At 37.1% G+C, this 23482-nt stretch overlaps 1 protein-coding gene and 1 long non-coding RNA gene across 2 annotated transcripts; one reads left to right on the forward strand and one right to left on the reverse strand.

Moving 5' to 3' along the window:
- Window positions 1-281: 281 nt before the first annotated feature.
- On the reverse strand, window positions 282-3860 carry LOC129228506 (uncharacterized). Its single transcript, XM_054863186.1, has one exon. It carries the CDS (start codon window positions 3858-3860, stop codon window positions 282-284), a length of 3579 nt encoding a protein of 1192 aa, XP_054719161.1.
- Window positions 3861-6274: 2414 nt separating this feature from the next.
- Window positions 6275-12418, forward strand: LOC129227714 (uncharacterized). Its single transcript, XR_008580871.1, has 3 exons — window positions 6275-6352; window positions 7024-7168; window positions 12282-12418. It is a non-coding gene; the product is annotated as an uncharacterized LOC129227714 (long non-coding RNA).
- The last annotated feature ends 11064 nt before the right edge of the window (window positions 12419-23482 follow it).

Below are 23482 nucleotides of genomic sequence, written 5' to 3' on the forward strand. Positions count from 1 at the left end.
GCCTCACTCCTTGATATTAAGAACTTACACTTTACTTTCTTCTTGAGAGTTACACGCTTGCGCAGCGCCATCTGTGGAATGTATACGAAACATACCACCCCCCTTGAAACACGGAGGGGTTTCAAAATTAATGAATTAAGTTAAACATACTAAATGAATTTAAATTAAAAATAAATCATACTTCTAAATAAATGAAATTAAGTAATTAGCGTTACAGATGAATAGACGACCTTAACCTTCTACAATATTAGAAAGAAAAATTAGGCATAGTTCAAGAATGCTCAAGTGTCTATAGGAAGGGGACACAGTTTTGCAATTGGTCTAACAAGTGCACCAGTGTCAGTTTTTACCTTGACCACACGTACTTTATTGTCTTTACCAGGGAACGTTTCCGTGACCTTCCCTAATTTCCACTGTAGTGGAGGTAAGTTGTCGTGTTTGATTAAAACAAGATCTCCAATGTCAAGGTTCTTTTGAGAATTGCGCCACTTCGCTCTTGATTGTAGCAACGTCAAATACTCGGACGACCATCTATTCCAAAAATGTTGGATCATTCTTATAAGCAATCGCCAACGATCGCAATGACTGATGTCGTCTGGAACCGTAGATTGAGGAACAGCTGTTAATGCTTTTCCTATTAGAAAATGTCCTGGAGTCAGAACAGACGGATCATCTGGACTGCTAGATAATGCACATAGTGGTCTAGAATTAAGGCATGCCTCAATTTGACTTGATAACGTGGCTAATTCTTCGAATGTGAGACTGGTGGCTCCAACAACTCTTTTCAAATGAAACTTGAACGATTTCACGGTAGCCTCCCAAATGCCTCCGAAGTGGGGAGCAGATGGAGGATTGAAGTGAAAGGTGATGTTGTCTGTTACCAGAAATTGATGTACGTCGTCTTCCTTCATCAACTGACGAAACTCCTTCCTAAGCTCTCTGCTCGCTCCATAAAAATTACTTCCTTGATCGCAGAAGAGGTCAGATGGCCTACCTCTGCGTGCCACGAATCTTTTTAAACAAGCGATAAAGGCTTTTGATGACAAGTCGCTGACGACTTCAAGATGAACTGCCTTCGTTGCGAGGCAAACGAAGACGCAGATGTAGCTTTTAGTATTGCGGCTTCCTCTTCCCTTGGAGTTCCGTATTAAGAATGGGCCTGCAAAGTCAATACCAGTTCGTTGGAAGACAGAAGAGGGGCAAACTCTGGACATTGGAAGATCTCCCATGATTTGACCAGTGAGCCTTGGACGATTTCTGAAGCACGGGATACATTTTCTTACAACTCTTCTAACTGCATCTCTGGCTGAAAGAATCCAAAATTTTTCTCTGAGAGCTGCTTGGAGAAGTTGTGGACCGGCATGAAGAAGTTTTAGATGATAATCGGCGATAATTAAATTCACAACATGGTCGGTTTTAGGAAGCAAGATGGGATGCTTCTGCGATTCTGAAAGCATTGAATTTTTTAGTCTCCCACCGACACGAATTATTCCGGAATCATCGTAGAACGGAGTCAAGGGATTAATCTTGTTGTTCGAAGGAAGCTGCTTTCCCGCTGACAGATAGGAGACCTCCGTCAAAAAATGATCCTGCTGGATAAATCTTACAATCCTTTTCTCGGCTTCGTGCAATTCTGTCGTTGTTAAAAAAGACTTATTTCTTTTATCCGCAGCCAGAGAACAGTTCTTCCCAAATCTTAAACAATAGGCTACAACTTTCTTCAACTTGTTCCAAGATGAAAATTTCTGAAAAAACTCTGCCTTGAAAGAAGCATCAACCACTTGCAGCATAACCAGCTTGGATGTTCCTTTAGCTTCTACAGACATGTCTTTTTGCAATTCTGGATTATCCTCAAACCCTCCATTAGGAAAAGTAGAACTCCTTAGCCAATCAGGTCCGTTGAACCACAAGTCGCACCTTTCTAGTTTAATTGGAGGTATCCCTCTTGTTCCGCAATCAGCAGGATTCTCCAGACCGCTCACATGGTTCCAGTGCACATTAGGAGTCAGCTCTTGAATTTGTGCTACTCGATTAGCTACGAACGGTTGCCATCTTCTTGGTTCAGACTTCAGCCATGCCAGTGTGATCTTGGAATCAGACCACGCAAATGTCTCAGAGATTGGCACAGTTAGCGTTGGCAAGGTAGCTTGCAACAAATTGGCAAGAAGTAAAGCAGAACAGAGTTCCAATCGAGGTAAAGACTGCGGTTTTACTGGAGAGACACGCGTCTTGGATGTTAGCAGTCTGGATGTCACAGCTAGGGTTACATCCTGGGAACGAATGTATATAGCTGCGCAATAGGCCTTCTCTGAAGAGTCGCAGAATCCGTGTACTTGCACGTCTGAAGCCTGGGAAATGAGAATACAGCGTGGAATTTTGATATTTGTAAGTACAGGAAGCTGTTCTTGAAATGTTCTCCACTGCTTTGCCAGAGAATCAGGTAGCTCCTCGTCCCAGCTTAGATGATGACTCCACAGCTCTTGGAGGAAGATTTTGGAAATGATAACTGTAGGTGCCAACCAGCCCAAGGGGTCAAAGATTTTAGCGACTTCAGAAAGTACCTTACGTTTAGTCCATACGTCCATCTCATTGACGGTGATGGTAAAGGTGAACTTGTCAACATCTGGAAGCCAAGCTATTCCCAGAATCTTGACAGTTTGGTCATCGCTGATCGTGTGTTTTGAATCAATTGCCTGTAATTCTTTTGAAATGGTTGCCAGTACGTCGGGATCGTTTGACACCCATTTACGTAAAGAAAAGCCTCCCTTTTTCATCATTTCCTGCAGCTCGGATACCAGTTGAATGGCTTCCTTCTTTGTCGCACTCCCACTCAGCAAATCAAGTACATAAAAGTGACAACGGGTAGCTCTTGAAGCGGCTGGAAAATTCTCTTGTTCGTCTATGGCAAGCTGTCGTAAGGTTCTCGTGGAGAGGAATGGTGCTGAGGATGTTCCGTAGGTAAGAGTAGTTAGACGATATTCTTTTATTGGTTCGTTTGGAGACTCCCTCCAAAGAATTCTTTGCCAGTCTACGTCTTCCTCATGAACTTTAATCTGGCGGAACATCTTTTCCACATCAGCGCAAATGGCTACATTGAAAAGTCGAAACTGAATCAGGATAGGGAAAAGTTCTGGCTGTACTCTTGGTCCAACCATGAGCAAATCGTTTAAAGAAAGTCCAGACGAGGTTTTACTTGAAGCGTCGAAGACGACGCGGAGCTTAGTTGTAGAGCTAGTGTTTCTAACACCTCCGTGATGAGGGAGGTACAAACTATTGATGTTATTAATTTCAGAATCTGGAACCAGCTCCATGTGCTTTAGATCAATGTATTCCTTCATGAATTTGCGATAGAGTTCGTATTTTTCTAGATTAGAAATGAGATGGCGTTCCACGCTGATTAGCCTACGAATTGCATTTTGTTTTGAATCACCTAACCGCGTGGGAGGTGTATGAAATGGTAACCTTACTGTATATCTGCCATTCTCATCCCTAGAATGTGTCTTTGCGAAATGATCTTCACACGACTTTTCTAAAGAAGTGAAGGGTTTAGCACATGGTACAGAATCTAATTCCCAAAATTTATTGATTAGATGATCTGACACGAACTGAATATTATTTACATGAAGAGAATTTTGATCACCAAAATTAGCCTTACCGCCAATTATCCAACCCAGTTCTGAACGAATGGCAAATGGTTTATCCTTACCTAACGATAACGTTTGACCCTTTAGCAATGGCAAAGTAAGGTCAATACCGAGAAGTACATCAATCGGACCACTCTTGTAAAATGTTGGATCAGCCAGAGAAATATCCCCAAATAATTCGCACATTGAGGAATCTAAGTTGTGATGTGGTAGCATACCTACAATTTTGTTAACCACATACACGGGCGCTTCAAAGGACTTTTGAGATGGAAAATGTGAGGTGAATTGAATCTCAGCAATCCCATTTGTACGCGTATCGGAAGCACCCAAACACGAAATACGAACATTGGCCTTTTTCCTGTGCAAGCCCAATTTTTCAATACACTCATTTGTAATAAGCGAAGCCTTGCTTCCGCTATCCAAAAGACATCTGCAGGTCTGATAGTTACCCTAAATATCTCTTACTTGAATCAGAGCCGTGCAGAGGAGAATTTGAACGTCTGGGCCCACATCAGAAAGACAAGATGTAACATCCACCACTCCAGAATTTTCCCTCAATTCATTAGTACTTGGAACAAGGGCAGGTGAAAACACAGGGGCGTTGATAGAAAGTCCAGTCGAATTTGACACATTTACAGGACCCTGTCTTCCCCTAGCGCTAACATTTTCGATATGAAGTAAACTGTGGTGGGTTTTTTTGCACGTTCTACATCTAAACTTGCTTTTGCAAGTTTTCACACAGTGAAATTGAATTAAGCAGTTAAAACAAACATTATTCGATTTAACGAAATTTGAACGCTCTTGTACTGACAATTTTAAGAATTTATCACACCTCGACAATGCATGCTCTCTATTACAGAGAGGACATTGTGACTGGGCGCTAGACGCGACCAAAGTCACCTTTCTTTGAACGTTTCTCTTGGTAGTTAAACTCGGGATGGATCTCGCTTGTGTTGCAAGAAATTGCAATAGTTCGTCCAACTTTGGAATGACATCAGTTGAAAAGGTTCTCTCAAACCAAGTTCTTGAATTTGTATCAAGCTTGAACAATATCATATGCATCAAAAGGGTATCTGCAGTTGGATCAATCTCATATTCAAAGGACTCTAACATCCTTACAAATTCCTTAGTAGAATCTATCAAATTCAAAATTTGTGTGGAAGATTCTCCACTTAAGGGTGTTATATTGATAAATCTTTTCATTAAGGAGGACACAATTTCTCTTTTATTAAAGTATCTATCCCTTAGCAATCTCCAAGCAATTTCGAAATTATCATTGGAAATCGATAAAGAGTTTACGATTTTTAACGCATCTGACCTTAAACTCCCTTTTAAATATTGCAATTTTTGTGCTCCCGTCAAATTTTGATTGTTGGAAACTGCAGCTTCAAAAAGATCGGAAAAGGTAAGCCACTCCTCAGTTGCACCGGAAAATACAGGTAGGGATAACGTAGGCAGTTTTACTTCAGCTGACTGAGCTGGGACTGAAGTTTGGCTTGAATCCTGGGTTTTAACCTGAAACTCGGAATTTACCACAGAAGGTACAAGCCGAGTATCTATAGTGACAAGTACTGCCTCTAAAGTGTCTAAAAGATCGTCCTTTTCCGTACAATAAGTTTCCTCATCTTTTTCTTCGCAAATACTTATAATAGGATCCAAAATACCCTTTACCTCAGCTTTAAATTCTATGAATCTTTCCTTCCTAGCTAATAAACCCACCTTATTTAAATTCTCAATTTCCTCTTCTGTTTTCTTTTGGAGTTTTGTAATCGAAGATTTGACACTCTTTTTTTTCTTTAACAAAGCGTCCATATTCATTTGAATATAGCAAATAAAATAATTTTATTAAAGAAAAACAACGCAGCTGTGCGGGAATGAACGAATGTCTAGTCCAAAGAACGAAAGAAAATACTACTTTGGCGCGTCACCGAGACGGTAGGGAAGCGAGGGGAGAAAATCGCAACAAGAATTACCAAGGAATAAACAGTCTAAAGGGCAAAACGAAACTGAAACTTTTGTAAATTATTTGAAAAGGAACGACAATGGCAGACTACCAGTAGTTTACCAAATAAGAATAATCAACCAATCAAATGAAAAGAAAATAACCACTTATTAAACAGTTTGAAACTTTTTGAATAATCTCAAATTTGAAATAACGCATTTCGTAAATTTGCATTAAATCCTAGTACGTGCACTTCGTACGCTTTAAAGTTTAACACATTTAAACAAAATATACTTTTGAATGTTTCTCTAATTGAATTAAGACAATATAAAGCATTTGTTGAAACAACAAAACAAGCAAGAATTTAGAATAGAACGTTTCTCGCTGGTCTCCGGCGAGCGGACCAAAAATGTTAGGGAATAAATATGAAATAGAATGTTTCGAAAATTATTTTCTCTTACCTGCTTGTTTGTTGTATTTGAAGAATTCATATGCGGGAAGCCATCTCAATCTTGAACTCTGAAAATCTAATAATTGAAAAGTAAATTGCACTACAATTAGAAAAGACGGCCTCACTCCTTGATATTAGAACTTACACTTTACTTTCTTCTTGAGAGTTACACGCTTGAGCAGCGCCATCTGTGGACTGTATACGAAACAACGGTTTTTTTTTTATCTTGCAGCAATGGCGGATGCCGTAGCGGTCAGAAATCATTATCGCCGAAGACGAAGTTTTTGGTATCTTCTCATCCGGGATTGATTGCTGGTGAGTGATTACATTTTTACTACAAATAATTACTTTTTGAATTCTGTAACGATGTTTGCTGTTTTAAAATTAAGTTTTTATCTAGTTTGAACATTTAATTTCCCACAGACCTTTGTTTGAACTTTAAAACATCTTGACAAGTTTTTAAAATTAAAAAGCTTCTAATAATATTTAAAACTTTTGTTTGCTAAGGGGATATTTTACAAAATTGTCTCGAATAACTAAGTAATTGTTAGATGGGACACCATTGAGTCTTGATTGTTTTATTGTTAATGAAGAATATTTTCTGCCTATATGTAAGGTTAATGTAAAGATATTGCTTATTACTTAAAATACTACTGTTTTTTTATATTTTTTTAAATTAATTCATTTTAATTTCCATGAATAACAACTATGTATAAACTTGCTTCTTGCAATTGATTAGATTTCAATTAACAAGTTGAAACATCTAGTTTTAGTTAACTACTTGGGTTTTCAAGAAAACAATTTTAAATATTGATCCCCCCCCCCCTCTCTTTCAAACTTTTAAATGCTTGTTATCTACATTGATGAATATAATATATAATTTTTTAGAGAAATGAATATAAAAAATATGTATCAATCATTAAAAAAAAGCATTATTTTGAGAAATTTGAATCATATTATTCTAAGCACTTTATTTAACATTCCAGATGCTGTCCACTTTGAACCCTCTCAGCACTGGAACCTTCCAAAGTGAGCCGGAGAATTTATTGATGGAATGCGGATTCAACTGTGCAACTGAGTGAACAGAACTCCTTGAACAGAAAAGGGAAGTTCACCGCGAATACGCAAATTGTAAGTATAAAACATGTTGTTTTACATATGCATTAGGGCTGGGCGTTGGATTGATACATCGCCAAAACCCAGTGTAAATCCTGCATTGTTAAATCGGTTTCTAATTTTTCTCTTAACTAATGCATTGGTTCCGCACTGACTGCAAATCGAAGTGCCAATGTACGAACACCGGTCTACGATCATTGCCGTTGTAATATCTGTATTGTTTCAAAGCGCCACTGGAAGCCAGGGCCGGATTAAGCCAGCGCGGGGCCCGTAGCAAATGTTTCCAAGGGGCCCTCGTTTTTGAATGATATAGCACTTCTTCATGGAGACGGGAGGTGTACTTATAACATACATGAATACATAAATGTGGATATAGTTTTAGAGCTTTACGATGATTATGATCCCCTTCTATTTCTCCTTGTCTTCCCGTTACTACATGTTTTTAACTTTTAATTCCAAAAACGCAATTTTTGGACGATATGAAGGAAGGGGGGTCCGGGGGCTTACCCCCGGAAAATTTTCGATATTTCAGTTCTAAAAACTCAATTTTAACGACCCCTGATCATATTAGGAAGAGAGGATCCGGATGCCATTATTTGGAGAAACATTAGTCAAAGAACGCGATTGCATCCTATCTTAGGTAAGATCAAAGGAAAAAATTTTGGGTTCACAGCGACTCTTCAGGCAGTTTTTAAAAATTGAAGTCTTAAATAAAACTGTAGATTATCTTTAATGATGTTGTAGAGAGAGGAAAGAGTGGTGTTCAAGAAGGCCCCATAGGAAATTTTTTAAATTTATTATCTGTTATTAATCTAAAAACACAATTTTAAGCAAAAATTCTTGAAATTATATACTCTGAAATGGTGTTTTTTTACGTTCTTTGGTGATTTTGGGGCAGAGTTCGCGAAAGCCATCCCCTGGAAATTTCTCGAAAGTGAAGTTGTGAAAACGTGATAGATAGGCCATCGCGGGTTACGTTTCGGTATGGGATGGGGTTCAGGCACTCTCCAAGGCAACCCGGAAAATTTTCTAAGTTTAAATCTTAAAAGTACATTTTAGAAAATTGTTAACAATGTTGTAGGGGGAGAGGTATACTCATATTGAAATTTTTCGAAATTATAGTCCAAAATACTCATTTGTAGGCCACTTTATTAAAAGACGTTATAGGACGGGATCGGGCTCGAGATTACACCCTTGGAAATGTTTTGAAACTTAAGTTCCAGAAAGCAGTTTTAGCGGGTTTCCGATTATTTCAAACAATTTTGTCCCTGAATTTTTCCGAATTTCAAGTTCAAATAAAAAAAGTTTTTGGCTACCTTTGGTGATACAAAAGAAAGGGGTTAGGTTCGGGGCATGGGTGGCAGCTTTTTAGTTCCCTCCCACTCAGAGGAAAAAATTAAAAACGATATTTAAAGTCTTTTTTCTACACATAATTATTTTAGTTCATCAAAAAATAATATTCTCTTAACAATTCATTTATTTCGCTCAGCATAAGTGTGAAGTCTCAGAAACTTTTTCTTTTCTTCTATCATTTATTCTATTCTATCATTTATTTTATTCTATTCTATTCCTCCTATCATTATTTTGCTCATTGTTGTTTATAGTGCCGGATCTACGGATCGTGTCATGGGCGGAAAATTTTGTGGATGATAAATTAACATTAAGTTAAGTAACCAAAAAGAGTTTAGGATGACTAATAATTACCTTTTCAGGACTCCAAATTCGAAAGCTTTAAGAAGAAAGCACTTTTAAATAATTTCTGGATGGTAACCCTTTTCCCTCTCTTGTCTAACATCACCAAAGAGAGCCTTAAAAAAATGTGGTTTTAGGATTTGTGCTTTAAGAATTTTAGCATCCTCCTTCTCCCGCTATCAACAAAAATTGCTTAAATTTGAGTTTTTAGAGCCTAAATTCCGGAAAAAGCCCTTAATTTTTTCAAAATTTCAAAAAATTTTGAAAGGATACCCACCTACTTCTCTAGCTTCTCAACAATCGGGGGAAAAGACTCCAAAGCATCACTCTTTACCTAAAGTTAGAACTAAAGATAGCCTGCGTCTTGAAGATTTCAGTTTCTAACATTTTGTGAAGCAAACCCGTATCCTCCCCCAGATGACGTCTCCAGTGATAATCTAAAACCACCCTCCCCCAGATGACGTCTCCAGTGATAATCTAAAACCACGGTTTGAAACTTGAAGTCAGAATTGTTTCTGGGGGAGTTCAGACCCTCATCCCTTCCTCTAATCTTCCCACATAGCTTGAAATTTTGTTTTCAGCTATACCATGGGTCGATCCCTCAAACCCTTTCCTCCAAAAGGTAACCTGAAATTGACTTCAGTTTTGAGCACAATTTCAGGAAAGAACCCTTTCCCCTTTCCTCTATTGTTATGAATCAACCAAAACTTTTTTTTATTTTAAAGACTTGAATAGCTAAAAGTTTTAGGACCATAAATCCCTTAAATTTCCTAAGATACCTTAAAATTTACTTCATTTTGAAAAAAAAAAAATCCAGAGAAAACCCAATTCTCCGTTCTCCAAACTTTGCCTAAAATTGCAATTTTTAGGTCAGTTTTGAAACTTTTCTGACGCAACGGACCTTTTTCTCCTTCCACTAAGAAAGATCAACTAAAATTGCGTTTTTAAGACTTGAATGAAGAGAAATTTATGGAAAGCAATCTATCGAAAAAATAAGATTTTTAATTTACCTGAGCATTTAAAAAAGCTAAATATAAATAAAAAGAGAAAGGTAGAGAGAAATTTAAACGGGTTAAAGTACTGAAAGTATTTTTTTTTTTTTTTTTGGAATTTTTTCTCACGGCGCGGGGCCCCCAGATGCGCGGGGCCCGTAGCATTTGCTACTTCTGCTCTATGGCTAATCCGGCCCTGCTGGAAGCGGCACTCTGATGGGAGATCACTGTGAACTACCAACAGTGTTCTACGTCGACAATTTTTTCTGATGATTCTATAAATTTGGACACTTCACTGCAAAACTGTTTGAAATTTTTAAATAGTGATGTTTAATGTCTCTTCTCATTAGATGCACGTTTGTGCCTCATGCTCGTATTTTATCATTCGGTAAAATTCAGAATATTGTTCGGCAAATTAAAAAATCATCTCTTCCCGAACATTTAAAAGCGGGGTTGTCTGTAAAGAAGTATCATAAGCGAACGAACAACTTTCACTTTCCCCAAAACTTGTAGTAAATGCAATTGTTTTTAAAAACCTTTTTTCAAAAAATATATTGATGAACAAAGTTGATCAGATAATCACTCTACAATTGGCGAGATACGAAATTATCATAACGTGGAACCGTAACGTGGGTACAAGCCAATTGGCAAGAAAATTCATTATACATTATTTGTAAATATAACAGGCAAACCAAAAGACCTTTTAATTTTTCTATTACGGGGAAAGCCGTGCGAATACCACTAGTAATTGAATAAAATATTTCATTTTTCACTTTGCTCCATGAAAAAAAAAAAAAGTTGAAAATTTCCACTTTTTTTTGAAACTGCAAATTTACTGCCAAAATTAAAAAATACAGTTTCAATGTTAGTTTTATTTTAAATAGAATGTTCTTTCTTTACTTACTATAATTTTCAAAATAAATTTCTAATTTTTTTTTCATTTTAAAAAAGCTCAGTTATCTTAACTATTTCACTTTACTCCACATTGCCCTACTCAGCACAAATGGCTGGCTGTTTATCAGTTACTAGATTACTATGAATTATGACGACAAAATTTACACACATGAAAATTTTCTGCTTTAAGTCTAACAAAAGTAATTTTTAATTATTGCAGTGTAATCTAATTTTAACGACATAGCTGCTTTAGCAAATAAAACTAATAAAGCAGACAGCCTATTCTAACCCAACACACTTCACAATTTGTTCTAAAATGCAGAATGTCTGTAAACCGAATTCAATGATAATTTAAAGAGTAACTGATGTTAAACAGAAGTCTTTCCACTTGCGGATGGATATACTTTAAGTTTAAAAACCCAATTGGCCCTGAGAAATAAAGCCTAACAATATTTTACTTTTTTAAAAATAAATTTTTTATGAAAAAAAAGTTTCCATGAAAAGTTTTTCAGGTGTATATTAAGTCAGAATCGGAATAATATAATTTTTACAGTTTTATGTGGGGAGGGGTTAAGGCGACCAAACTAAGAAGGACTAACCTTAGCTCTTGTTGACTTGAGTTCAACTATAACATATACATTGAAAAAATTGTCTTCTCGTAGTTAAAATTATTTCCACACCAGATGCAATTTTATACGATTTTGTGGAATTGTGCATTATTGCATCCTTCCACATAAATGCAAAAGGAGACTGAAAGCACAGTACAAGGACAAATTATAAACATAAAAAAAATAATGATTTTTTTGAGGGGGGGGGAGAATATGGTAGAAAAACATCCAGGTATAACTCCGTGATATTTATTGTGATTCAGCAATTCATGATTCCTTTCATGACAATTGTTTTGAAGTTATTGAATAATATGCTCGAAATAATTCTTATAACCTGCTCAAATATTATTTTTTTCATGGATAAGTTTTGTTTTGTTTCTGGAGAGCCAAGTAATGAGGTTCGGAGCAAAAATTGAGTTAGCAAATAAAATGTTGCACTTAGTATAGTTAGGGCAAACCTAACCTGGAAGCATTGTGAAAGCTAAGCATACCCGAAGCTCAGCATTACTTGGCTGCCAGGTTAGGTTCACCCCAAACTATAGCTAGCCGAGAATTATAAGAGATCGAGAATTGTTTTTGAGCTATTGGCTGGCACGTTCAATTCTAACATATCTACTACTTCACACTGTCTTTAAAATTGAAAATATTAATTTAAATATTGTTGCAAAAAAAATATGCATTGGTTTTTACAAATGAACTGTTTCTGAAGTAAGATGCCTAATTTCTCTCCAAATTTCGACAGTGCTGTTGACTACTTTTTTCGCTTGCCATCAGCGTATTACCTCGTTGTCAAGAAAAATTGTAGTCAAATATCTTACCGTAGGTAATTGATGTTTTCATCTGCATGTTTATGACATGACACTTGGTAATTTACTCAATAAAAAGTTCATGTGTTAAATATTTTTGATATAATGCATTGATATTTTTATTCTTGTAATTTAGGTTTGTGACATTAATTGTGAAAAATTGGAATCGTCGAAAGATGGCCCAGTTGTACCTATGAATCTTATTTGATCTCTATATATGAGTGCGGAAATAACAATGGTACTGATGATGACAGCAAAGCAAACTATTAATTCAACAATAGCACAAGTAAATAATTTTAAAAATTGTGTAGCACAAGATCTGCAATAAATGATTTTGTACTTGTAATAAATGTTTTGTTTTATTGAAAACAATGTTAACTATGTACAATTGATAAGTTTCAATAATTTTGATAAAGTTAAATTTTATGGCAGTTATTGTTAAATAAAACGTCGCACAGTTAATTACAGGAGCTTTTTTTTTGCCGGGGGGGGGGGGGGAAGGAGAGTATTTTTGTGAAGACTGATTTAAAAAGAAAAAAAACAGTTGGTATGATTTGCGTTTATTTCATATGTTTTGCAATTGTTTGTTGATAAAAGATTTCAATACAATAAATGCAAAGCAAATACATTCCCAGATAGCTGTTATATCTTCCCTCTATACCTTCAAAAGAGAAAGATAGTTTCTGCATAGTAAAAATGTGTTTCCTCACTTTTAGGAAGTTTCACAAATTTTTGGAAGTTAATGAAGAAATTCGTGCAAATGCTCTAATAAAACTACGTTTCTTTTTTTTTTTTTTTTTTTTTTTAAAGAAAGAAAAAATATATGGGCTTTTAAAATCTGCAAATGTTAATTCATTATGCTTTAATTGCCCAGCTATATTTTCAAAATAATAGTTTTTTAAACTGAAAATATGCGTGCATAAAACAGAAAATATTTATATTATAAACTGAAAACATCAGTTCATAAAACGCAAAATATTTATATTATAAACTGAAAACTTCAGTTCATGAAACGGAAAATATCTATATTATAAACTGAAAACATCAGTTCATAAAACTGAAAATATTCCGATTGAGAAAGGAAAATAGCAGTTTTAAAACGGAAAGTGTTCGTGATAAAAACGGAAAGTGTCAGTATGGAAAAACGGAAAGCATCCGTGATAAAAACGGAAAACACCACTTCTGTAAAAAAACGGAAAATTGTCGGCAACTCTGCTGCCAGTACATTTTCCGTTTTTTGAGGGAATTTTAAAATACAGTGTATAGGTTTATCTCTAATGATACTTCAAAAAGAAAAAAATATATTTCCGAACAAAATATACCTTTTTGTTTCAAATATTTTTTCAAGCAACAAATAATTTAGCATTTTATACATTTTGCACATCAAGTAAGTGGTATTCTCATTTTTCTTTCTGGCCAAAAAAGATGTGAACAAAAAAAGGCTTACAGCACGAAAATATCTCATATAGTGGATCATTTATCTTATTCCTTAGTTACAGAATTGATTGCATCATGGCTTCACAAACATACCTGCTATCAATTCTTAGACAAAACATTAACCTTTGTCAATATATTCCTCTTCATAAATCTCTTTATATTAAGTTCCGTTCTTTGCAGACTGATGACGAATCCGACCTTCATATTCATTGTACATATTAGTAGAATGATATATATATACTTAGTTAATTACCAGGTATGATTAATCAATTTTTTGAAGATATTCTGGTGCTCCCAATGGCAGCTTAATGTATTGGCAGAGTCATTTTTGTTGAAAAAATATTGTAACGGATCCGGCGCGACTTCCACTTTCTTGAAATGAAGACACAGTTTCTTGATAAAAACACAGGAGCTTTATTTACACTATGTACAGGAGAGATCTTCAACAACTGCTAAATTATTCATAAGCAATTAAGTAATTATCACACAACACCGTAAATTCAACGTTTACACACGTATTTACTTCCAAATACGAAAACAACACAGCGAAATGCCTCGCAATAAACAGAGCAAAAATGCTCTCAGTTCGAAATATCAATCGAAACTAACTGTTTATCCATCGCTAACGGCTTATATAGACACCGAAAAGAAATTTCTCAAATATTCCACACGCTTCTCGAAATGCGTAGGCCGTTATCAAATTTTATCAATGAAAAGAAAAGAAAATAGGGGCTCGTATACTTTAGCCGAATGAAAAGGGGTTGTATATTCATTACGGGAAACTATTTACAGGTTACGTTACTACAATAATTACTATTTACAGGATTTGTAACATTGCCCCCTTCCTAAGGACTGCACGTCCCGGGCAGTACAATCCCCAGAAAAGGGTGCCAAACTTCTATCACATGTTCACAAATACACACATTAAATAATAACCAATAATGCATAGGAAACACAATAATAACAAGAAATATTACTAAACATTAAAAGCAAATAAAATTATCTACAACCTTTATGTTATACAACCATTGTTGTTTACGTAATACTCATGAACTATGGCCATAGTATGGGGCTAACCGATCATAATGTACAACCCTAGGTTTTGCATTAGGTGATTTTTGGATCCTCACTACGACGTCATTTAGTCGGTTAAGGACTTTGTAGGGTCCATCCCAATGCGACTGCAATTTGGGTGACAGACCTTTCCGTCGGATGGGATTCCATAACCAAACCTTGTCGCCTTCGTTGAATTCATGTCCAGTAGACCTCGTGTCGTATTCGGGTCTTCATCTTCTCCGCCGCGATGTTGATTCGCTCTCGTGCGAAGTTATGAACGTCTTCCAACCGGGACTGGAGATCCTGGATGTACTCCTCAGGCGATGAAGGCGCATCCGGAGGACGACCGAAGACGAGATCACAAGGTAGCCGAAGCTCTCGTCCGAAGAGCATCTGAGATGGGGCAAATCCGGTAGTCTCGTGGACAGCACTGCGGTAGGCCAGCAGGAACTAAGGTAGCTTCTTGTCCCAATCCTGTTGATTTCTGGATACCATAAGTGAGAGATTATTCAGGATTGTGCAGTTAAATCTCTCCACCATGCCGTCCGATTGTGGGTGTAGTGGTGTTGTCCTAGTTTTCTCAATTCCGAAAATTTGACATAGGCCCTTAAACACAGCAGAGATGAAATTCCTCCCTTGATCGGAATAAATCTGCAAAGGTGTTCCATATCTCGAGATCCAATGTTGAACTAGAGTCTCTGCTACGGTGGTAGCCTCTTGATCTGGAATGGGATATGCTTCCGGCCATTTGGTGAAGTAGTCGATGGAAACAAGAATGCAGTTCTTGGTAGAGGACCCAGGATGTCGATCCCAATTCGTTCGAAAGGAGCTCCAACGTTGTACAGATGTAGCTTCCCTCTGCTTCTCTTCTTCGGTCCTTTACGAGCAGCACAGGCGTCACTTCTCCACGTCATCCTTCGCCTTGCTCCAGAAAAAGCGCTCCCGAACTTTATTGAGGGTTTTCAAGACACCAAAATGTCCTCCAGTCGCACTACTATGTATTTCTTTCAGAACATCTGAAATCCTTGATCGGGGAAGTAGTAACTGCCACCTAGATGTTTTGCCGTCGTCAGATTCCCATTTCCGGTGTAGCACGCCGTTCCGTGAATGGAGTGAGTTCCATAAAGCCCAGTATCTTTTTGTTGCAGGACTGAAGATGGAAACGTCCTGCCAGCTAGGGCGCCGACTGTCACTTTCCATGAACTCCAAAATTGGTTTTATGTCGGGGTCTTCAAGTTGATCTTTTCGAACTTGGTCGTCACTCCATGGATCAGGTTCTGATGATATTGGAGTCACTGTCACCTGATAGGCGGTAGGGCTAGTCGTTCCATACTGTTTCTCGATTCGGGAACAATAGTGGCAGTTCTCGGGACAGGGTCTCCTTGATAAAGCGTCAGCATTCCCGTGAGATAACCCTTTTCGATGCTTGATCTCCATGTCATATTCCTGGAGCCGCTGTATCCATCTGGCTATCTGGCCTTCCGGATTTTTGAAGTTCAAAAGCCAAGTTAATGAGGCATGATCTGTCCGAAGCAGAAATTTTCGGCCGTAGAGGTAATGATGGAAGTGTTCTACAGCTTTCACTATGGCCACTAACTCCTTTCTGGTGACGCAGTAATTTCGCTCCGACTTTGATAAGCATTTGCTCCAGTAAGCAATGACATGTTCATTGCCGTCAATTTCTTGGGATAAAACAGCTCCAATGCCCTCGTTGCTCGCATCAGTGTCCAGGATGAAGGGTTTTTCAGGCTGAGGATAGGCGAGGATAGGCGTTGATGTTAAAGCCTCCTTCAGTCGTAGAAATGCATCTTCGCATTCTTTGGACCATTCAAACTTTTGCTTGCTCTCCGTCAGCTTATGCAAAGGTCGTGCAATGTTGGAAAAACCCTTCACAAACTTCCTATAGTACGTGCAGAGCCCCAGGAAACTTCGCAGCTGATGGATGTTTTCGGGACGACTCCAACTCTTGACCGCAGATACCTTCTCTGGATCGGTTTGCACACCCTCAGAAGAGATGATGTGACCAAGATAGTTCACTTCCCGGCGGAACAAATTACATTTGGACGGACTTAACTTCAGATTGGCTTCCTTAAGCTTTTGCAGCACCTTCCTAAGATTTGCCAGATGTTCTTCGAAGCTGCGTCCCACGATGATGATATCGTCTAAGTAGACCAGACAGGATTCGTAAGAGAGTCCTCTTAACACTGTCTCCATAAGACGCTCGAACGTAGCTGGTGCATTACAGAGGCCGAAGGGCATCACTTTAAACTGCCATAAGCCTTGTCCAGTTGTAAACGCTGTTTTTTCTCGGTCATCAGGGTGTATCTCAACCTGCCAGTAGCCGCTCTTCAAGTCCAGGGTCGAAAACCACTTGTGTCCGGAAAGAGTGTCCAAGGTGTCGTCTATCCGTGGAAGAGGGTAACTGTCTTTCTTGGTGATTTCATTCAGCCGTCGGTAATCGACACAAAATCTGGTGGAGCCATCTTTCTTTCGGACCAAGACGATGGGAGAGGCCCAAGGACTGGATGACGGTTCGATTACATCATTCTCCTTCATCTCTTTCAGGAGGGTTTCAACCTCTTCCTTCTTAGCGAACGGTAGTCGTCTTGGATGCTGTTTAATAGGGGGGTGTTCTCCAGTGTAAATCCTATGCTGCGTTAAATTCGTACGGCCAACATCCTCCGATGCTGATGAAAACAGATGCTTGAAGTCATCCACCAATTGTTCCGCAGCAGTTCTTTGATCTTTCGATAATGCCACACTCCCAATTAACTTCGATGTCAAGGACTCGGAAGACACAGTCTCGGAGGAATTGATTCTTCTAATGATGCAGTTTACTGGAGTACAAGTTGCCAACACTTCACCTTTTCGGATATTCCTTGGCCTTTCACTCACGTTGGCGACTCTCACAGGAATTACATCCTTAGAAAGGTCCACAAGCGTAGATGCTACCAGTACTCCTTTTAGGCTATTGCTTCGGTTAGGGTATTCAATGAGTCCAAATCGAAAACTATTGCTTTCTTCAAGGGAGCCAGGTATTAATGATTCTGACCTTGAGGGAATCGATAAATCTGTTTGAGCTATTATTTGATGAGCGGATTTTACATCACTTTCTGCAGGGAAAACGGCTATGTCTTCTCTCATCGAGTGCAGCTCATTAGTCTTGAAGTCGAGAGTGAAGTCATATTTCTTCAAAAAGTCCAATCCGAGAATGAAGGGGTCCGTGATATTAGCGACGAATGCCGTATGATGGCAGGAGGCATTCCCAAACACTATTTCCAAGTCCACTTTACCGTCAATCTCAATTTTGTCACCTGTCACAGTCTGGAGACTTACGCGTGGCGATGTCCACAGCAGTTTCAATCCAAATTCACGAGCCACATCTGTCCTAATGATTGTCACATTGGCTCCAGTGTCAACAATCAGTCTGCAGAGGTTCCCATTTACATGTGCGTAAATGAAAAGTCCATCACTGCCACTACTAGAAGAGGAAATCTGCAGAGCTTTAGTGGTGGTGATTTCCTTCCCTCGCGTAGCTTGGCGAGCCGGACAACTCCTTCGCAGGTGTCCTTCACTACCGCATTTCCAGTACTTCTGCTCCTGTTTCTTTTGGGCTCTTATGCTGCTCAGATGTCTTGTCAAGTCACCGAGTTGTCTCTCAAGTTCAGCGAGGTGGGACGACCTGGAATCAGACTCATCAGCTTCCTGAGTCCGGATTAGATGGCGATCCACACGGGTTGCTTCTTGGGCGGCCTCGTATCTCATCGTATACACAACGGCAGAATTCAGGTCTTTGACATCCGCCATCCGTAGAGCTTTCTGGATTTCCGGATCTCGAACCCCGTCGATGTAGTAGTTGAGTGCCAGGTTGTCTCGAACATCCGCAGGACAGTCGTAAAAAGCAAGATGAGACAGTCTCTCGATGTCCGCCGCAAGCTCCTTGCAGGGTTTCCCCAGTTTTCTGGAAACGGGACTTCAACTGGAGTCGGCTGAAATCTTTCTGGCACTTCTCACCGAAGCGAAGCTCCAACGGAGCTGTGAGGGCGGCGAAATCCAGGCGCTGGCTGTCCGGAAGGGTCTGGAGAATGTCCGCTGCGTCACCTCTCAGGGATGCTGCAAGATGACAGGCCTTGGTAGCAGAGTCCCATCCGTTCGCTTCCGCCACTATCATGAATTGAGTTTTGTAAACCTGCCACGAAGTTTTCCCATCAAATGTGGCAAGTTTAATGGACGGTCGAGCAACCGATGTGGGAGCGCCAAACTGTACAGAGCTGCTTTCCGCGGTCGCCAATCTCCTTTCCACGTCCTTAAAGATCTCTTCTTTAAATAGATGAAATCTTCTATCTTCTTCTTCAAATTTATTTTCTACAGCATTGAATCGGCCTTCAACGGTATCAAATTTTTCTTCAATAGCATCAACTCGATGCTCTATGTCATTAAATTTATTTTCCATCACAGTCTTTACCGAAATAAGGTCGTTTTTAATTTCTTCTTGGTTAGACGTTAAGTCCTTTTTCAGCACCGTTAAATCGCTTTTTAACTGGTCTTGATTTGCCAACATACTTGCAGTCAGATCACTTTTTAATTGTTCTTGATTAGCCGCCAGATCATTTTTTATTTGTTCTTGATTAGCCGCCATATCATTTTTTATTTGTTCTTGATTAGCCGCCATATCATTTTTTAATTGTTCTTGATTTGCAGTAAAACTTGCAGTCAAATCACTTTTTAATTGGTCTTGATTAGCCGCCAATTCATTTTTAACAGAGTTGATTGCATCAAGAAGTTGTTTTAATTGTTCATCCATTGCCCGAGTAATCACCATAAAATTAAAGTCCAAATTCAAAAAAAGTCTTTATGAAAAAATTTTCCAAAGTCACACTTACTCCAAGAAAGTCCAGAAGAAGCCCCACGTTGGGCGCCAAATTGTAACGGATCCGGCGCGACTTCCACTTTCTTGAAATGAAGACACAGTTCTTGATAAAAACACAGGAGCTTTATTTACACTATGTACAGGAGAGATCTTCAACAACTGCTAAATTATTCATCAGCAATTAAGTAATTATCACACAACACCGTAAACTCAACGTTTACACACGTATTTACTTCCAAATACGAAAACAACACATCGAAATGCCTCGCAATAAACAGAGCAAAAATGCTCTCAGTTCGAAATATCAATCGAAACTAACTGTTTATCCATCGCTAACGGCTTATATAGACACCGAAAAGAAATTTCTCAAATATTCCACACGCTTCTCGAAATGCGTAGGCCGTTATCAAATTTTATCAATGAAAAGAAAAGAAAATAGGGGCTCGTATACTTTAGCCGAATGAAAAGGGGTTGTATATTCATTACGGGAAACTATTTACAGGTTACGTTACTACAATAATTACTATTTACAGGATTTGTAACAATATTGATCGTCTGGAAATGCATCTTTTTTTTTTTTTTTAATCTTACCCTTAAAAAATATAATAACATAAACGAGTTGAATAAATAACTTAGTACTTGAAAAGCGAAATAAGAAATAACAACGTTTAATTGCACAAAATTGCAGGCTAATGCAGACACGTGTTTCGGCGTTTCAAGGAACGTCTTTTTTAATGCGAAAGAAATGAGCCTATGGTTGAAAAGACATCTGACAAAAGTCCAAGAAAAAAAGTCAACAAAAGGCTTTTGTCGAATGTCTTGTCATCCATAAGTTCATTTCTACTGCAGCCTGTTCCTTGTAGCTCCGAACACATGTCTGCAGTAATCTGTAATTTTGTGAAATTTAACGCTGTCATTTCATAACAACTTAAAAAATTCACAAAAGTGATTTTTTATCAAATTTTAATATTTACCACCAGTTTATCTTATTTTTATTGCTTTTCCATTCAATTATGTAATCAATTAACAATGGTTTGTACATCAGAGTACGCTCAAAGAATATTTCGATTTGGAACAGGAAGAAGAATATAACATATGGGCAATTCCACAGTGTCGGACGTAGAATTTGCACAAAATTTAGTAATAAAGGTTCATATTTTTCAGAGTTAAAATGGATGAACTGAGCCAATTTTTTTTCTCAATACTTATATGTGTAGGAACAATATAAAAACTTATAGAATTTCTGAAAAAAATTCAAACTATAAACATTAAAAATAAGAAACCTCATGGTGTCGGACGTAGATGAAACGAGAACTGAAAATTGACTTACGTTGAAAAAACCCAAGTTTCAGCTGAATGAACTGTTTTCAGATTTTTTGTCTACTTGAATGTTTAAAAGTAAAGCTGAAATATGAAAAATTTTTCCTTTTTCTCCAAATTAATTCACGGATAAATAGCACAAATTTTTTCCCCCTTGGTGTCGGACGTAGAATAGTTGGTGTCGGACGTAGAATGTGCAAAGCAGACAACGTTAGACATGAAATAAACATCTGAAAAAGCTGTTTAACTCTTAATTTGTTTATAGAATTATATACTATGGTATTTTAAAGCATAAAAAGGGGGAAAATATGCATAACAGGGGTCTGTGCAGAATTTTTCCCAGGGCTCCATTTTTTGTGAAAAATCAAATAATTTTGTTAAAATTTAAATAATTTGAAACTAAAAAATTTTATGCAAAAAGAATGTAGGGAGGGGGAGGGGGTCATGGCCCAAGTGATGGCAGAGAACTTGTTTACAGGGAATGTTTTTCAAGACATTTCTTTTTTTCTGCCAAAATATTATTCTTCTGGGTGTTCTTGAGGGATTTGGAGGGGGAGGGGGGATCCCATTGCTTTTGGGGAGATGGACATCCCTAATGTATCAATATCTGTATACCATTCCAGGAAATTTGTATTTTAAGTCTTCACTCATAAAATAAAGAAAATACTATAGAGAGAGAACAAGAGAGATTGGACGCATTTTGTCAAGTTTTTTTTTTTTCTTTTTCTTTTTTTTTTTTTTTTACAATCTCTATGTGAACAACAAAAAACTCAATCTCGAGGGTGAAAAGAAATGAAGATTGATTTATAGAATTTTAATGAAAAAAACTCTAACTTATTAACAAATAATAAGAAATTTGGATGTTGGTTACAAATTGTTGAAAACGAAACTGAGCATTTTGAGGCACAAACAGGGGTTGTTGTGAGTTCACCAAAAATACCTGAGAGTTTTTAAGTGAAAACTGGGAAATGGAGGAGTGTTATTTTTGAACTGAGACCCCTAATGCTTCTTAAATATTCATAATTTTATACATTCCTACGTTAATCGCTATTGATAAACATATGAGACTCATTTCTTATCTTCAGATATTTTCCCGAGTCAAAATATTGTGTATATGTTCTTTAAATTTATGTTATGTAAAATATAAATATAAATACATAATAAGGCATGCATAGAATGTGTAAATTATTTAATTTAACCAGGAATTTTCGTAAACTTATAAACCTAGTTTCAGTTAGGAAAATATTGGTGTCGGACGTAGAAATTTTTCAGACCAATTATTTAAGCATAACTAGTTTTTTGAAATTTAATTTAAATGATTATTTTTAATTGCATATAAAATCTTTATTTGCAGACGAAATATTTTGTAAAAATCTCCACTCAGCTTTACACAATACAAACTTTCAGCCAATTTGGTGTCGGACGCAGAATTACAAAAATGCCTTATATGAAAAAATCCCTAAAAATTAAGTTTTGCAGTTAAAGTGCAATTGTTTTATATATAACTCTTCTAGAGAGTTCTAAGAAGCATATTTTAAAGAGAATATTTGAAAAATGCGACAATGTAAGTATCAAACAGCTTAAGTCATATAAAAAAAGTTACTCGTAAGAACATGGTCATAACAACCTAATTTGAAGCCTCAGAACTCTAATTAATTTTGCTTTTGCAGTATATTTTTGTTATTTCCATACACTTCAGATAATTACCTTTCCATTGATACTAAATTTGTAAGAAAAAAAATATTTTAAAATTCTGCCACTTTTTCCCCTTTCCTGTAGAATGGCCCGTATTCTAATTGAAACTCATGAGGAGTTAAATCAGATTTAAGATTGTGACGAAAAGCAACAACTATATAATATATATCAGTTAAATTATGTCTTCATATAAAACCAATTTTATCAATAGCTGCAGAAAAGGAAATGTTTTCCCGAAAAATGAATTCTTATTTATGTCCAAATATTTTCCACAATTCTAATTATTCACTTTGTTAGAGATGGCTAGAGCCATTTCGAAAATGATAATAACGATGCTTCTGGTTATATTTTTAACAACACCTGGAGTAACTTCTATGCTCAATTTCAGCAACGTTGAATTTTACTATCAAACAAATTGAATCTTTTTTTTTCTGAGAGTTATTTTGAGTTATTGAATGTCCACTGTGTTACATTTGTATTAACAATTTAAAAAAAAGAGGTCTTGAAATTGCTTGAATTGAATGGGGTTGTTTCCTTCAGTCAAAAGTAGTACTTTTAGTGTTTAGTCACTGAAATTGATAGAAAAAGCAAAAAAATTAACTTGGACCCAGAAAATTCTTTCATTTTCCCAACAGTTATTTTTAATTGATTTTTTAAATGTCCGATTATTCAAACAAGGCGTGGTCTCTATGACGTACAAATGATGCTTATTGGCGCATCTTTCTACTACGTTTCCACGTAATGATAATCAAGCAGCGAATTAAAATTGCGCTCTACGCTTGCTATCAACCATATCGTTGCCAATACACGTGAGTAAATATGCGAATTAAATATTTTGTTCTGTGAATGGCAACATTGAATGGCATTTCATCATTTGTGATGTCACACGACAGAAGTGTAAACGATGAAAACGCACCGATTTAAGTATTTTTTTTAAATATTAAACATAAATAAAATAT

This window comes from Uloborus diversus, chromosome 8 (genome assembly GCF_026930045.1).
Source record: "Uloborus diversus isolate 005 chromosome 8, Udiv.v.3.1, whole genome shotgun sequence".
In the NCBI taxonomy this organism is placed as follows: Eukaryota; Metazoa; Arthropoda; class Arachnida; order Araneae; family Uloboridae; genus Uloborus; species Uloborus diversus.